Source organism: Musa acuminata, chromosome BXJ2-4 (assembly GCF_036884655.1).
Source record: "Musa acuminata AAA Group cultivar baxijiao chromosome BXJ2-4, Cavendish_Baxijiao_AAA, whole genome shotgun sequence".
NCBI lineage: Eukaryota > Viridiplantae > Streptophyta > Magnoliopsida > Zingiberales > Musaceae > Musa > Musa acuminata.
The window spans coordinates 11638087-11654058 of NC_088341.1; the positions used below are offsets into that span (position 1 = coordinate 11638087).

At 44.4% G+C, this 15972-nt stretch overlaps 3 protein-coding genes and 1 long non-coding RNA gene across 8 annotated transcripts; 2 read left to right on the forward strand and 2 right to left on the reverse strand.

Moving 5' to 3' along the window:
* Positions 1 to 1146: 1146 nt before the first annotated feature.
* LOC135610037 (large ribosomal subunit protein eL27-like) lies at positions 1147 to 1742 on the forward strand. Its single transcript, XM_065103986.1, has one exon. It carries the CDS (start codon positions 1201 to 1203, stop codon positions 1606 to 1608), a length of 408 nt encoding a protein of 135 aa, XP_064960058.1. The 5' UTR covers positions 1147 to 1200; the 3' UTR covers positions 1609 to 1742.
* Positions 1743 to 3851: 2109 nt separating this feature from the next.
* Positions 3852 to 7400, reverse strand: LOC135583878 (uncharacterized). 5 transcript variants are annotated; one of them, XR_010486018.1, is made up of 6 exons: positions 6159 to 7400; positions 5562 to 6071; positions 4830 to 5088; positions 4678 to 4755; positions 4442 to 4606; positions 3852 to 4360 (listed from the first exon to the last, which is right to left on the reverse strand). XR_010486018.1 is itself a non-coding variant. In XM_065103983.1 (5 exons), the coding sequence occupies exons 1-5, from the start codon at positions 6323 to 6325 to the stop codon at positions 4316 to 4318; spliced, it is 1059 nt and encodes a 352-aa protein (XP_064960055.1). In that variant the 5' UTR covers positions 6326 to 7397; the 3' UTR covers positions 3852 to 4315. The 5 variants fall into 5 exon arrangements, 3 of the variants coding, with proteins under 3 accessions (XP_064960055.1, XP_064960057.1, XP_064960056.1); XR_010486019.1 differs by having other exon boundaries at positions 4442 to 4600; positions 7017 to 7393; XM_065103983.1 differs by lacking the exon at positions 4442 to 4606 and having other exon boundaries at positions 6159 to 7397.
* Positions 7401 to 9920: 2520 nt separating this feature from the next.
* LOC135610039 (uncharacterized) lies at positions 9921 to 10547 on the forward strand. The gene is made up of 2 exons (XR_010486020.1): positions 9921 to 10220; positions 10343 to 10547. It is a non-coding gene; the product is annotated as an uncharacterized LOC135610039 (long non-coding RNA).
* Positions 10548 to 10560: 13 nt separating this feature from the next.
* On the reverse strand, positions 10561 to 13569 carry LOC135610038 (wax ester synthase/diacylglycerol acyltransferase 11-like). The gene is made up of 7 exons (XM_065103987.1): positions 13180 to 13569; positions 11938 to 12534; positions 11794 to 11860; positions 11614 to 11714; positions 11321 to 11533; positions 11112 to 11249; positions 10561 to 11030 (listed from the first exon to the last, which is right to left on the reverse strand). The coding sequence occupies exons 1-7, from the start codon at positions 13459 to 13461 to the stop codon at positions 10881 to 10883; spliced, it is 1548 nt and encodes a 515-aa protein (XP_064960059.1). The 5' UTR covers positions 13462 to 13569; the 3' UTR covers positions 10561 to 10880.
* Positions 13570 to 15972: the final 2403 nt, after the last annotated feature.

Here is a 15972-nt window from a genome sequence, read left to right on the forward strand (position 1 = left end):
TGATTCAATCTCATCAAATTAATAAATTATCTCAAAAGATCAGCACATAACAATGACGAGGATGTCAGGACCAAATATATACATTGCTTGTACTACGAATCCTTGTATATCTATTGGTGAGGAAGAATGTGTGTTTTACTCACTCTAGAAAAAAAAAAGAGAAATCTCATTTCACATCCTAGATGTTTTTTCATTTCTATCATCCAGAAGCTAAACAAGTCGATTTAGAATATGTTAGCAAAAACCCTCTATTATGTCACTATAATCCATATCATCAAATTTATAATTTTTATGACATATTATAATTATTCAATATATCAAATTTGAAAGTTGAGTATTTGAACTTATCCTAAGTCGTGTGTCAAAAGATGTAAGATTTTAAAGAGGATTCTATAAAAATAATATGGGGAGTATACCCGATAAAAATTTCTACGATGTTTGAATTAGTGGTACGGACTTAAGATGCAGGATAATTAAGTGGATAGTTATTATATAAAGATAATAATAAATAATTATTAATTATTATTCGATCGTGAGAACTATTGAATTATCAAGCATCACAACTAGGTTTATGTTAAAGAAGCGAATGAGTCGACTAATGTATTGAGATAGTTGGTGTCAAATGTGGTATCGAGGCGGTCCGACATGAGTATGACATTCAACAATCATATCAAGTTAACAAGAAATCTAACGATATATGATATGCAATCGAATTATCTAATTGTGAGATCCTTATCAATACTTCAAGAGATCCACACATTTTCATCTTTTTCCTATCTTTCTTTCTCCGCTTCATACTTTCTCCTTTACCAATTAGTGTTAAGCATAATGATTAATAGTTTGTAATATGGAGTACCTTCATGTATCCCACCATCACAATTAGATTTAATGTTGGACTTCCATCGAACTAAGAAAACCCAAATGACTTCAGTGGACTTCCATCGAAATAATTCATAGAATTAATTTTCACCTCCATAAAAGATGATTCTTCTTTTGACGACATGATTACAATATTCTAAAAGGATATAATTCTCCTGAGCCCGGCCCATAGCGTCAGACCGATGGTCCACTCGACCGTTCGATTAAACCCGGTCCAACCGCGCCCCAAACCCTAAGCGACTACCAACCATATAACAGTGGCCTCGCTAGGGTTTCCATTCCCAGGAGTTGAGGGAGGCGGCGAGGAGGAAGGAAGAGAAGATGGTGAAGTTTCTGAAGCCGAACAAGGCGGTGATCATCCTGCAGGGGCGGTTCGCCGGGCGAAAGGCGGTGATCGTGCGGGCCTTCGACGACGGCACGCGGGAGCGGCCCTACGGGCACTGCCTGGTGGCCGGCATCGCCAAGTACCCGAAGAAAGTTATCCGCAAGGACTCAGCGAAGAAGACGGCCAAGAAGTCGCGGGTGAAGTCGTTCCTGAAGCTGGTGAACTACAGCCATATCATGCCCACCCGCTACACCCTCGACGTCGACCTCAAGGATGTCGTCACCATCGATTCCCTCCAGTCCCGCGACAAGAAGGTCTCCGCTTGCAAGGAGACCAAGTCTCGCCTTGAGGAGCGCTTCAAGACCGGCAAGAATAGATGGTTCTTCACTAAGCTCAGGTTCTAATCTATAGAAGCCTTCGCTATTTAGTTCCATCGGTAATGCCGCTAATGTTACTGCAATTTTCCCCATCAAATGTGAGACAGTTGTGGACCTGCTGAGACTCTATATTCTAGTATTTCGATTTTGATGGCACTTCATTTCTCGTTTATTAGTATCATGATTTATCATAAGATGGATGTGTCGGATGCTTCAAGCTAATCATGTTTACATGTGTTTCTCACCTTTGCATGATCATGCTGCAGTAACTCTGAAATCTTGTAATGCTTGTCTGTGATGATGTTGTGTTAGGCTAATTTGATATACGGAAGGTGTAGTTTTGATCTCTGTTACCTGTTGGTATCTATGAGGGTTTCAGAATTTGAGTACACCTGCAATTTTCTAATTGTTTTTTGGAATTCACATGGAATTTCTACTGAAACATGTCAGCTTAGAAATTCCTGTTGGATTTAGTAATCTGATGGATGATGGCTTAAAAATTCCATGACAAACATAAGATATGCACAAAATTTTCTAATCTGACGCAAAACAGATTGGAATCTAGCAAAATATATGTTGGGACTTGGAAAAATGCAGCCTGATCCAAAATGGAAATTCCTGTTAGAACTTGGTTCCCCGCTTAGAACCCTGGGAGTTGTATGTGATTCGTCGTCTTCTCTCCCCTGCCAAATGGGACCTTATGCATTTCGGGTCTTCAAAGGTAGACCTTGGTATTGTGATTTGTGTCTGAAACTTTTTTGTTGCTACAAAAGGATCCTTCTGCTTAGGGGTCAATTAGCAAATACGCTTCCGATATTGTGTTTTAGAGCTTTTTATGATAGGTTATATAATGTCAATACTTGATTTATGTGACATGTAGTCGCTCTTATATACTTTTTCTTTTTGTGAAATCATGCACAAAATTCTTGAAAAGAATATGATTTTGATATAATATTCTCATCTGTGGTTGAATTCCCTCTTATTTTGTTCTTTGATTTGTTGTGGAAATATGCTTGGAAAGAAATATGATTTTGATATAATCTTTTCCTATCCGATGTTGTTGTTAACCCTTGTACCATATAGTATCATTGGCTGGGTTTCTATATAAGCTTTTAAGTAGCGGGGGTGGGTAAGGGATTTGTGTGTAGGATAACTTTGTTGAATCTGAATCATTGTCTAAAAATGCTTAACTTGAAAGTTAATAGTATTACATCTACTAGACTCTTGTAAACCAATCTTAGTCTTAGTTCACTTTCGATAAGATGTGAGACTAAACCAAAGTGATATAGTCTCTCCACTTGCTTGATGTTCTGGTCTAACCTAGTGATGATTTCATGTCGTGATGTACTCTTTGACCCTGTCCGTGGAGTCCCTCACAATGCCCTAATACTAGATCGGTTTTGATATCAATTGTCACAACTTGACATGATGAGATAATTGGTTTATTAAGAACTTGAACCATTGACTCAAAATGTTTAAACTGAAGTTAACAATAATACATCTTTTAGATTTTTATAAATCAAATCTTAGTCGTGACACAGTTTTGATGTACTAAATGGGGTGTAAAAGTGTGGCTGAAAGTTCTAAGTCAAATAAATAATACTATGTTCAACATCTAGTAACAATGTTAGCAGGTTGGCAAAATCAAATGTTGCTTGTAACTGAAATTTGGTTACAATTGGCTCAGTATATTGTTTGATTAATTTGGCTTGGGAACTCCATGCTGAATGTGTTATTTACTGTAAACCCTTGAGTGGAATAATAGGTTTCTAGTGCTGTGTTATGGTCCTTTTGATGAGCAAGCATGGTAGTAGATTATTGGCTTGGGAACTCCATGGTAGTATATTGTTTGATTAATTTGGCTTGGGAACTCCATGCTGAATGTGTAATTTACTGTAAACCCTTGAGTGGAATAATAGGTTTTTAGTGCTGTGTTATGGTCCATTTGATGAGCAAGCATGGTGGTAGATTATTGGCGTCTAACTATAGGTCCACCCTGACGAAATCGTTTGATTTGGATTAGCTAATCTTGGTTATAAAGAACCTGGCTTTTTTATGGTGGTAGATCTTTTTTCTTTTTTATGTTGATAGCGGTAGGGGTTTAGACTCGTATTGGGAAACTATTCTTGAAACCTAGAAACCGAGCAGAGGGGTAGATAAAAAGAGTAATGGTTAGCAATTCTTGCTTGATTTAGGATACGCGATGCCTCCTAGCATATTCTGTTGTCGATTGTTTTGGTAGGAAAATCTACATTCGAAATGCATGAAGCTCAAACCAATAATAGTGTGTTTGATTCCGAATACCAATTACAACCATCTTCTCCCAAAATTATTTGCGGCGTCACGAAAAACCCATCTATGCCACATTTGGTTGCGCAACTTGCTTCATCGGTTAGGATGTGCCAGTGAGTTGGGTTGGGGGGGAATCAAGCATTCGAGAGGCTTATTGGATCTCCTGAAGAATTCATCTATGCTGTATGAGAGGCTATCGTCCCCTGGGCGGCGGGGCCCCCATGCACCCGCTCTCGGAAAGAAACCAAACCAAAAACACTTGAGATTGTGCAAAGGGAGTAAGGACAACACGAGAGCCAAAAAGCCGGAGACACCTAAAAAAACGAGAACAAGAAGCACAACTTCGAGCGGGCAATGGCGGACGCATCCTCCTGCCTCCTTGTTTGCGCCCCCGCCCTCCATTTCTTCGGATCAACACGGCTCGTTCCGCTTCCCGCAGCCTTCACTCGGAATCGCTCCCCATTATTCCCTTCAACCCCCTTTGCTTCTGTAAACAGGAGCCCATTTTGTAGTCGTGAGATCACCCACCCAAAGAGAGGGGAAAAAGAAGACTACTCGACACCATTACCCAATCCATCACCACAACCACCACCACCACCACCACAGCAGCTCTAACTTGATTTCATCAAGTGTCTTTCATGATCTACTACCAGCTAAGCTTTGCTTTCTTTAAGAGAGTGATATAATGCAACATCGAAAAAGGCCTATTTGATTCTCTCTTCCGTCACTATTTCTAACATGAAAAAGTACGAGTAATAATGTAGAATGTCAATTAAAATAGGAAAAGTAAGTTCGAAAGAATACCTTTCTCACACGCATCTTTTCCTTTACTTCATACCGTCCCCGCGTCAAGTCCGACAGCCACATCCCTGGAAAGCAATACTGCACCCACCCACCCAACAATTACACCACGGTAGAATAACTTAAGATGAATAGGACTACTCAGTCGTTTGTACCTGGAGAGACCTGTCGATGTTCTTGGCCCGTTTCTTGGGCCTCTGGGGAAGCTTCGTCCCCTTCATCGCCAAGAAGTCGTCCTCTTTCTCCTTCCTGGAGAGGGAGACGTAGATCCGCGGCCACATGAAACGGTCCAGATTCGGCTTCTCCGTCGCGGCGGCGCCGCCGGCTTCCGCATCCAGATTCGCCTTCGCCGGTGGGTCTTGCGGCAAGCGCTTTTCGGATCGTGGTGCACCTCCCGATCGCTCCTCCACGGCCCTGGTCATTGCAAGTTGCAAGAAGATGAAGGAAACCAAAAAAGAGGGATCTTGACAGCAGAGGGAGGTGGGTAGGTGCGGCGAACAAAACTGGTGGTGGAGGGGTCTTTTACTTTGATGCCCACTTCAGATAAGAAAGAATAGGAAAGAGAGGCTTTGCTGATCTTGACCGCAGAAAGGAGGTTGAACACAAAACCAGAAAAAGGAGAAGAGGGTACTTGTCACAGAAAGCTCATGGACGACAACCAAGAACACAAATCCAAATGGAAGAAATCAGTGGCTATTCTCTCGTCAGTAAACGTAGGGTGGAAGATGAGGAATGGCAGCGGAGGGATGAAAAAGAAAGCTTTTCTTTTACTGTGTCCCCACCAACACATCACGCAGTTCTGATGCGCAAGAGCGACAAGGAAACGCTGCGTGAAACCTTGAAGAAGAAGAAGAAGAAGAAGAAGGATATGGGGGGGTCTCGCTTACCGGCTGTTGGCAAGAGATGCCGTTGCAGCACGGACGGGCGTGGACGGCCTGAGGTAACCCACTTTGGAGTACGGCCCACAGGGCGGTGGCATAGCCGCCGCCGCCGCCGCCGCCGCTGCACGGCCCTCCGTTCTCGGTCCCCGCGACCGCTTCTTGTGCCCCCACCGGAGGAGAACGTCGCCGCCTCCGCCGTGGCCCACCCCGTCGATGTGGTGGTGGTTCTCAGCTGTCGCTGGTCCGGCAGAGGTGAATGGAAATAACGAGCCTGAAGTGAGGAGCGGTCCGGCGTCAGACTGCGCCTGGTAGGAGATGTGCGGCAAATGGTGGTCTCTCGTCGGTGACGGGTTGGCCGACCAGGAGGCGGATCTCGACCTCGAGGATTTGGCTTCCGAGGGGGAATGGTTTGCGATTCTGCCAGCTTCATCGGCGTCGTCTTCCTTGGAGGTTCTCAAGCTGTGCTTCTTTCCATTGCCGAGGGGAAGGACATCCGGGCTGCTTACTCTCTGGTACCTGAGATGCAGAAAGACGAAGAGGTTAAGGGATGCAATTTAAACCCAATACATCAACAAACCTTAAAGATCTACGCTGGTAACATACAACTCCCATAGATAGCATGAGAAGAAGACGACGATCGTCCACAGGGAGAAGGAAACCAAGTATAGATCCGTCGATTGCAAATCTGTTGAAAGCAAAAGAGTTGGTTCTTTTTCGCTCAAATCAATGGAGGAGTGGATTGATTCCTTGAGAAAATACTTGCAACACATCCTTCGAACTCGATTGAGAACAGAAGCGGGGGAAAACGAAGACTAATCTACAAGGCACATCTTCTCTTACAAACTGCAGACGTTACACTGAAGATGTTTCCTTGACTGAATATAAGAAGAGAAGAGCAGCGCGACATGAAGCAGCAGATGACGGTGCTCGCAGTTTCTAGGCAGCGCAACAAGTGAAAAGCACGGAACCAACTCAAATCCAAAGAAAGAAGCAAACTCGTGCCATTTCTCTGCGAAAGACAACCAGAACACTAAAACCGCGCTACATCGATCAGAAACCACAAAAATCTACAATGAGATGGGCCGACTCATCCAAACAGCGCAAAAAAAAGCAAAAGAGGAAGAAAAGGTGGAACATTTGGCGATCCATAATGAAAACCTCGCGGTTTTTTCGACCGCAAAGCCCACTACGGGCTATGAGAGCGCCCTAAGAACCAGCAGAGGACATCGGAGGTCCGACAAAATATACATGGAAAGCAAAACCCCACCCCCCATTTGGAGAAACGCTCCCCCACATCCATGGCATCCGCCTCCGACCGAACATCTAGTCAATCAAAAGGCAGAAGATGACATCGGTCCCAAGCAACAAGGCCTCCGAAGAACAAGAGCAAAGAAGCTTGCCAGTTGGGACCCATCAGACGAACACGGAAGCAGAGGGATGCAGACAGAGATCGCAGCGAACCTCATCATGTCTGACGCCGAACGAGATTCACAGAGCAGCTTCGCTTCGATTCGTTCGACGGATGGCATAGGGGTCTCGGAGAGGCGCATCGATGGCGGCGTCCTTCAACAGAAACGCGGTTCTACTTCAATCTTTCGTCCTCCGAACAGAGCGAGAGGTACGGCGCCTGGAAGACGTGAAGAGGCGGACGAGACAGAAATGTAGCGGTTTGCAGGAGAGGAAGAGATTTAGAAGAGGGGGAACGGAATTGGGTTAAGGAAAGAACGGCTCCATCTAACATTATATTACCGAAATACCCCTACCTCTAAAATTTAACGCCCCGATGCAAGGGGGGTTATCTTTGTGCATGAGGAAAGCAAACAGGGGTGGTTGTTAGTAACTTAGTTTAATAAAGGAAAATATAAATAAATTCATATCTTATACGTGAATTGTTATGAATCACACATGAATCGATGTATGGGGGGTGGGCATCATGCCAATTTTTTCCGTGGATTACAAGGAGTGCTTCAAAACCTAAAATGGCCTTATTATCCTATTTCATTATTTTTTTGTTTTATAGTAAATAATTGAGCTAGTCGAATATTTTTTTAAAAAATATATTATTATTAAGTTATTCTTGATTATTCGAGCTAAAAGCTTATTCCGATCCTGATCTTTATTTCTCGATCTTGGTTTGTTACCAATTTGTTCGACTCTGAGAGTGTTAAGCTTTGTAAAAATTAGGTCGAGAGAGTTCCAACAAATGTCTCTCCGATGCCTAATGTAGTCTAGGATTTGAATGATTGGTAATGAACTTTAAAGTTATATTCAAGTGTGCGGATAACACACGTAAAAAGATTTTATAATAGGCTCTTGGAAGCATTACTCCTGTAATCGACGTTAGTTATGAGGGTGTGTTTATCTTGACTTTGATTATGATCATGTTGTGTTAAGTCTAGTGATACAATAATGGTTTAGTCGATTTGGTAACATGATGTGGATGTGTTGTTTTACATAGAGGTATCGAGCGTGTATCGGTTATATAGTACTAAAGTGTTGATCGTGTTACACAAATGTGTCAAGCACATGTTGATTGCATGGTGTTCGGGTGTCTATTACACACGGTGCTAAAGTGTTTATTCTTGATAGAGAATTTATCAACAATTGACATGCAATCGTCATATAAGACCCATGTCACCCTCCTACGTATACAAAGTATCATAACAGAAAAGCACTAACTTCTTTTTTCATCCATTATGACACAGAAGAGAAATGCAAACTCCCTTCTCTACCTTTGTAACACAATCTTAAATGCTCTTCTCCTCGGACAAGACAACAATAAACTTTCTTTTCATCTTTCAAAAGTATAAAAACATATCCTAAATAAGAAGAAAGGTATCTCCCACTCGGCGATGGTTAAGTATAATACTTTGACTCGATATTTAGAAATTTTAGTTTACTAACTTGAGCGTCGAAGAAACCAGGTCATAATGCCCCACCCAGCTTTGGTCTTTATGTAGGTGATAACCTAAGGAGTATAATACTTTTGCTTTGTTTCATAGCCACTTTGGATTCTCTCGAAGTCATCTTAGATTTACTTCGTATTTACTTCAGACCCTTCTTAGAGCCATTTCAGAATCATCTTGGATTCATCTTAGATCCACATCAGATCTACTTCAAACACCTGAAAATCACCTCAAATGCACAGTACTTCAAACACCTCAAAATATCATTGATGTTGATCTAAGACATCAACATCAATAATATTTTTTCCTAATAATTCTCATGTCAAATATAAATCAGATTTTATTGTTTAGTAAAATATATGTAAAATTGGTCTATTAATGTCTAAACAATAATATATTTCTTATTTAGATTACGAGAATGCGGCGATGGTTAAGTGGTAGGACGAAGCCGATGTACCTATTTGCACGCGCCACAAGGAAATGAGATCACATCAACCTTTAGTAGCGTCGACTTAAATCGAGAATGATGACCCAATGAGCCATTCTATCTCCGTATACGTCAACTTACGTTAACCTAACTCTCGAATCCATGCCGTGTCCTCATATTAAGAACTCCGGATGTGTGCGGGAAGCCACAGGGTTTGCTCGCCTGCCGTCTGAAGTCAAGGGGGGCAAACCCGACTCTCTGCTGATGCAAGTCGAACTCCCAGGAGTAGCCCCTCTGCAGTCTTCTGCCGATGATGGAGCCGTCGTCGGTTAGGTTCGTCTCTCGGATCGTCATGCACTTGCGCCCCTCTCCGTCTTCGTAGAACAGGTTCTCCGCCCTCGCCGCAAGCTGCGCTCCGCCCTTGAGCTCGATCACCAGTTCCGGAATCCGCAGAGGCGACGCATCCAAGCACACGTCCGAGCTCGCAATGGTTGCGTTCTCAGACGAACGGAAGATACGAGAAGACTCAGTTGCAGATGAAGAGAAGCGGACATTGCGATCTTGGAATCCGAGCGTTACGAGGGAAGAAATCTTACAGAAGGGTTTACTGTGTGTTAATCTTTAGGTGGAGTATGGAAATATTATGAGTTGGTCAACGTCGGGGGTATGAACTAAGTTGCGGTTACACTGACATGAGAGAGGTATGATAACGAGGTAATGGAGACGTTAATCGCGTACAGGGTTCTAATTTAACTAAAATCTCCGTCCATTAATTACTCGATAAGTGTATACGGTTGGATTATATTCGACATCCGTTCTTTGAAACACCATTGCGTCGCGTCGCGTCGCGCTCGCGGGGATTTTTTATAGTCGTGACTCGCGGCTGTGGCGGCGTGCGCTCGCATCGGTTGGTTGCTGAGTCAGCTGACCATGGTCGAAGCTAACCCAACCGTCCCCACCGACGAGATTGGGGCCCCACACCGTTAGCATCCGTTTCCTCTGAGTGTAAGCGATGACGCACTCCGGTGAAGTAACCTTAAAGGCGATTATTACGCAGATAGAAAAGACCGACACGGAATGGACCCCCACCATCATCCTGGTTCATAAAACCACCGCCACAACAAACGCGCCCCATCCGTAGCCCAATCAGTGTCGAGGTTTTGCCGCTGCTGCTCTTCTTCGGCGAATCTGCGAGCGGCCGAAGAGAGAGAAAAAGTTCGCCGAGATGTTCGAGCTGTTCGTCCTTGGGTGCACCGGCGTGGTGGTCTTCCTACACGGCGCCAACTTTTTCTTCCGCGCCCTGTCCCACCGTCTCACCGCCCGTCCTCTCAGGTTCCCCCTTTCTCTCTCCCCTGTCTCTGCGTTACGCTACTTTTCGATCGATGAAATTTGCCGCGTTTGTAACGAGTCCTCTCGGTGATCGTATGTATGCCTGCCATGTTTTCTGGTCTCAGCTTCTTGGGAGTCGGGTGGTGGTAGGGCTTCGGTCGCGGAAGAATCCGTGGTGATTCCTCCTCCATGCGCCACACGACTCATGATCTGAGTCTGTCCATGAATTAATCGACGAAGGCGAAGCATGTAATCATTGTAGAAAGACTCTGACCAACTATAATTTGGTGTCTTTATCGTGAATGGAGATCTACTATTCTACAGTTTAAAGGATTCGTGATCATCCAATCAAATGGTTAAGATGAGATATCAAAGCAGGTTGTGAGTTCTCACAGATGAGTAATTTGGGATTCGATCGACTATTCCCAAGCCAAAACTAGCATTTGTTTCCTTGTGCTCCGTCTGCTAGCAGAAGGGGAGACAGGGGAACACTAGGCTAATAGATTGACCGGGACGAGAGCCTAAGGAAAGAGGAGTTGCTTCGAGTCCCCTGTTTTAGTATATAGACGAAGAAGGAAAAGGACATGAGAGAGTAAAAAACCATGTTCTACTGTGAATCATCATTTAGTAGAAGACTACTACTAAGGAGGACATCTTGCCGTCCTATGGTTTTGTTGGAATGGCTTCCTTGATGAGCTTGAGGGACTCGGCAAAGTCATCCAGGAGCTGGTGAGCATCAGGTATCACCTTGTCGTCAACTGTCACAACCATCTTCATCATGTTCATGTAACTTTGGAAATGAACCGTAAGGGCCTGTTAAAATGATTCACTTAGAAGAAGAAGAAGAAGAAGAAGACGACCTGTTGAGGAGCATACTGTTGATGATACACTTACTTGTGGATGTCCATATACGCTGGGAGCAAGGTAGACAATGGGATGATCATAAAATGCCACTTCTTCCACCGGCCCGATCATATTTGAGAACGACAACGTCGTGTTGGAGAGCACTCTGTGGCACAATGCAGCTCCCGCCTGGTATGTTCACAGGCACATTGACCATGAGAAGACACTCGAGTTGAAGCTTTGAAACGAGTAGCTCCTACCTTAATGCCCAAGCATTTGACGATGAGCTCTCCACTTTTATAGGTGAAGATGGCTTCCAAGGAATTCTTCTTCCGACCTGCAATCTCCTTCCCTTTGCGAATGTAATCCATGGGGTCTTTGTACTTGAAGATTGAAAAGGGTAGGATGATGTACCCGATGTAGTTCCCCCATTTGGTTCCACTGTGTCTTCCCTCCATCAGTTCCGCCAAAGCCTGCTTAGAAACAGGGAACCTCGTCAAGTCCCAAAGAAGACGAAGGTGATTTCGAATCTTAAGATGAGAGAAATGTATACATGGACTCCTGGACTCGGTCTAATGTTAACGAGCAGAGTTGACTGGAGTCGGATGTTCGACGGGAGTTGCGTCTTCTTGCCGTGCTCATCCACGTTCTGACCTAAGAATTAGAAACCGGAGAAGATCTCAGATGGTGAAGGATGGTTGTGTTGCCGACTTACAGACAAGTGCTTGCTTACCGTATCTCCTGCTTAGGTAACGAGACAAGCCCGCGGAGGTGACGCCCACCAGTACATCGTTCACCGTCTGCAACACGATCAAGCATCAGTAGGTGTTGCACGGATGTGTCGTAAATGAAGGGAAAGAAGGAGAGAAGGGCCTACGCAGTGCATGGCGTTCTTGACGTCCTTGATGTCGTCCAGGCTGACGGTGCGGTGCACGATCCGCTTGGGATGGTACTCCACGCCCTTGGGTCCGGTGAGCGGCGTGGTAGTGTCCTTGGAGAAGGCCGACGTAGCCGTGAAGCGGAGGACGTCGAGGAGCGTGTTCCAGGCGAGGATCAGAAAGGCCCAGAGCCACAAGAGGAGCGTGAAAGCACCGCCGGCGTGGAGCTTGCGGGACACGAGCGGGCGCCGGGACTGGTGAGGGATGGTGGGGAGGGAGTGGGGGTCGGATGCCTTGCGGGTGCAGGCGAGGAGGAGCGACATGAGTGAGGTGCCGTCGCCGAGGGAGTGGTGGACGCGGAGGACGGCGACGGCGGCGGCTTCGGAGGTGGGGAAGTTGAGGACGTGGAGGTCCCAGAGGGGGCGAGAACGGTCCAAGGGGGCGCTGGTGAGGGAGGCGACGTAGTCCTCCACGACCTGGTCCGGGGAAGCGGCGGCGCGGCGTTGGTCCTCCAGGTCCGGGATCACGATGTGGTTCTCCACCACCACCTTGGTCCGCACCCATCTTGGCTCCGCCCCTCCACTCTCCTCCAAAACCTGACACCAACTGAGATTCTGAGATGCCCGAAAGAAAGATGGAAAAATACTTTTTACCACGACTAAAAATAAGCAACTAATTAATGAGTTTCTCAAGTATAGGAAGGAATTTGTGTTCATTAACAGAAAAAATAAGCAGCAACAAACAGTAAGCTAGAGAATGATAGCCTGTTCAGTAAGGCAAAAGTCAGGAACAGCTAGCTAGCTAGCTAGCTACATGGGATCGCGTCCACCAACAATCTCATCGCCTCCATAAATGAACCATAAATGAACGGTACCATTCGCTTCGGTGAATGCTTAACATAACGCCAGCTGGATAATCCAACGATTCGATCATCAAACCCGATACAGATTTTTTGTTTTATCAAGTAGGACAAGTCACATGAATGACGATAAATCGAAGATGAAAAACATGATCCCTATTAGCCGAATCATCGGAGACGAGAGCAGCATGGCTCCAACACCGAAATTAATTCCATTATAATAGATAGCAAAGATAATTTCTATGATCCACGCAATTGGCGTTACCGTGGATTCAGATTAGCTGTTTCAGGTTCAAACAAATACATCCCACCAAAAAACCGTGCTCCCAAGGAATCTCCGTCACAGGAGGCGGAAAAGGGATCGAGGCGACCGTGCGCTTACCGGGACGCTGGAGAAGCGGGGGTGGCGGACCAGCGTGGCCGCCAAGCCGGACCTGATGACGTCGACGTCAGCGGGCTTCCCCAACCCCATGATCGCCACGATGCAGCAGTCGAAGCCCGGCTGGTGGAACAGCTGCGCCGCAGGGCTCAGCGGCTCCTCCTCCTCCTCGTCCACCGCCCTCGCTTTTCCTGCTACGGTCTCCTCCTCTGCAGCTCCACTCGCGGCGCTCCTTCTCCCGATCCTTATCGGGAGCGGCCTTTTCCTGGGCGTCGCCCCGTCCATCGATTCCGAAGCTTGGAGGCTTACGCACGCGAGTGGAGACGGGGGAATTAGGGATACGATGGAAGCGAGGCGTCCACCGACTCCACTGCTGGTGTATTGTCCCCGAGGCGTTCAGAGACGAGAATGCCCCCGGATGGGGTCCCGCTTCTCCTACCTCTTATTATTACCCTCCGTCCCGACCTTTTACTTTGAGGGAGAGATACTGGTCTCGAAATCGGGTCCCGCTTGGGGCTACAAACTTCCACCAGTAGTTATGGTGCGTTCGTTTTAATGGTCCCAAAGGACACAGCATCAGATAAGGTCGTGCATCTCCTCCCAACACACACGACTCTCCGTCGCGTCGATCGGTGATTTGTCGTAAGGAGGCTGATCGGTGAGGTTAGGTTACCGTCATACGAACATCCGCTAAATCTGAAAGAACTTTAATTAGCATGGAATCTGACAGCAAATCGAGAACGAGGGATGCCAATTCATCGATTGGCAAATCCATGGGATTTGATAAGTGACATTATTTTGAGGTTTCGAAAAGATTCCCGGTCGATTCGAGTTATTTATGGGTCTCGCAGTTCCCGTCCATTATGGAGTTTCCATGTATTCGGGCGTTGTTATCGTCCTTATATTTTTTATAATAATAATAATAATAAAATCTTTTAACAAAGAGACTACAATTTTGGAGTGCGAAGACAATTTGTCATGTACCTATCAATCCATCTCCGTAGAGATGGGAAATTAGGCTACGCAAGCTAGTAGAGTCTCAGAGCAAACAAGTATCAGTTCAATTTTGACTTTCTTTTGGGGCTGTAGTCCAAATTGGATTCGTCCTTTTAAATTAATCATGTAATATAAATTATGTGCATTCGTGGGATAAGTAAACCATAAGGACCATAAATGTCATCTAATGGTAGTGATTTGAGTTTATTCTTATTCCGAAGGAAGCAACATTCCATAGCAAAAAAAGAGAACTCACGAATCAGTTCATATTCCTAACCGGGAAACAGCTCGTGAGACGTGCCTAAGATGACATGGCATTTATGATGAACGTGTCTCCCCACTGTTGACATGCCTTGACAAAGTAAAGTGTGCCATGTACCCGACGTGGCCTTCACGGCCAACATATCCCCTCACACTCCACGTGGGATAATCGAACAAAACCTGCAACACACCTAAAATGAGCTTCACAGGGAACATATCTCCCCTAGCTTGATTGATGCTTCTCAGCCAGGCAACACATGTGACAGATTTTTTATAATCTTTATAGCTAATATATATTTAGGTGGTCTAACTAGACAAAGGGTGCATTGTCAATGCATCTTTTTACACTTAATGTGTCATAATCCGTCATCGTGCTTCCTCGCGCTTAATGCATCTTATTTGGGCAAAGGGTGTAAGGCATGTGATGTACTTATTGTAACGTTTGTGATCGTCATGTCACGTGTGCTCACATTCTATGCACCCCGTGCGAGTAGATTGATCGCTTGACATATCGAACACAACCTTAGTGGTCGATGTGTTTCCTTATGATTAATATATTCTTATGAGATAATTCATTATATATGTGACATGCCCAAAACAATCTTTATGGCTAACATGGCCTTCACACAACTTTCTTAGCCAACATGTCTTCTCATCCTACTTAGCTTTCGTGAGTAATACATTTCTTAGTGCTCAATACAATTTACATGTCTTTCGTGACCAATATGTCTTATTATGCTTGATGCATTCTAAATAGACATAACATATGATATGCTCGATATAGCCTTCATGACCAATAAGCTTCCTCATGCTTAACGCACCATATTCGAGCAAAGCGAGTGATGTGCTTGAAACATTTTTTATGATCAATGTATCTCCTTACTTTTGAGATGTTCTAATGGACACTATAATGTGACCCGCACAACTGAGGCATCTTTGACGTCCAACACATCAACCTCATGTATGAAATTTTGGGGTAATCTTTAACTAGTCTTTATTATAAATACAATCGTTGAGATCTCATAATATACATTCCACTCGAATAATGAGTATGTTATCCCAAAACGAAGTGAGGAATTGATATGATAAATGTTACGTATGTATGCAAAATTCGAGATATGGTGTACAGTTAACTAAATAAACGACATCAACATGAGTTCGAGGAGCAAATATTTTTTAAAATATTCCTTAGTGTAAGAATATTTTCTCACTGCTCTATAAATAGGAGCTTTTCGGGTATGAATTTGGTGCCAAAAAAAAACTTTATTTTAATATCTTGCATACAACTTTAAATTTGCTTGAGCATCCAAGAGATCGTACTAGATATATCCTGATACTAGTTTTATAGGTGACATTTGTCACGTAAAAGGACTTAATCTAAGAGAATTATCATAAAAGAGCATCTATATCCTTAAGGATTTATTTTTAAGAATGCAACAACATTTAGGAAGTAAGTAGCCTCAATCAACTTGACTCCATGACATTTAATTTTGATACTAACAATCATATAAAGTGATTTCAAAAAATCGATTTATTTTA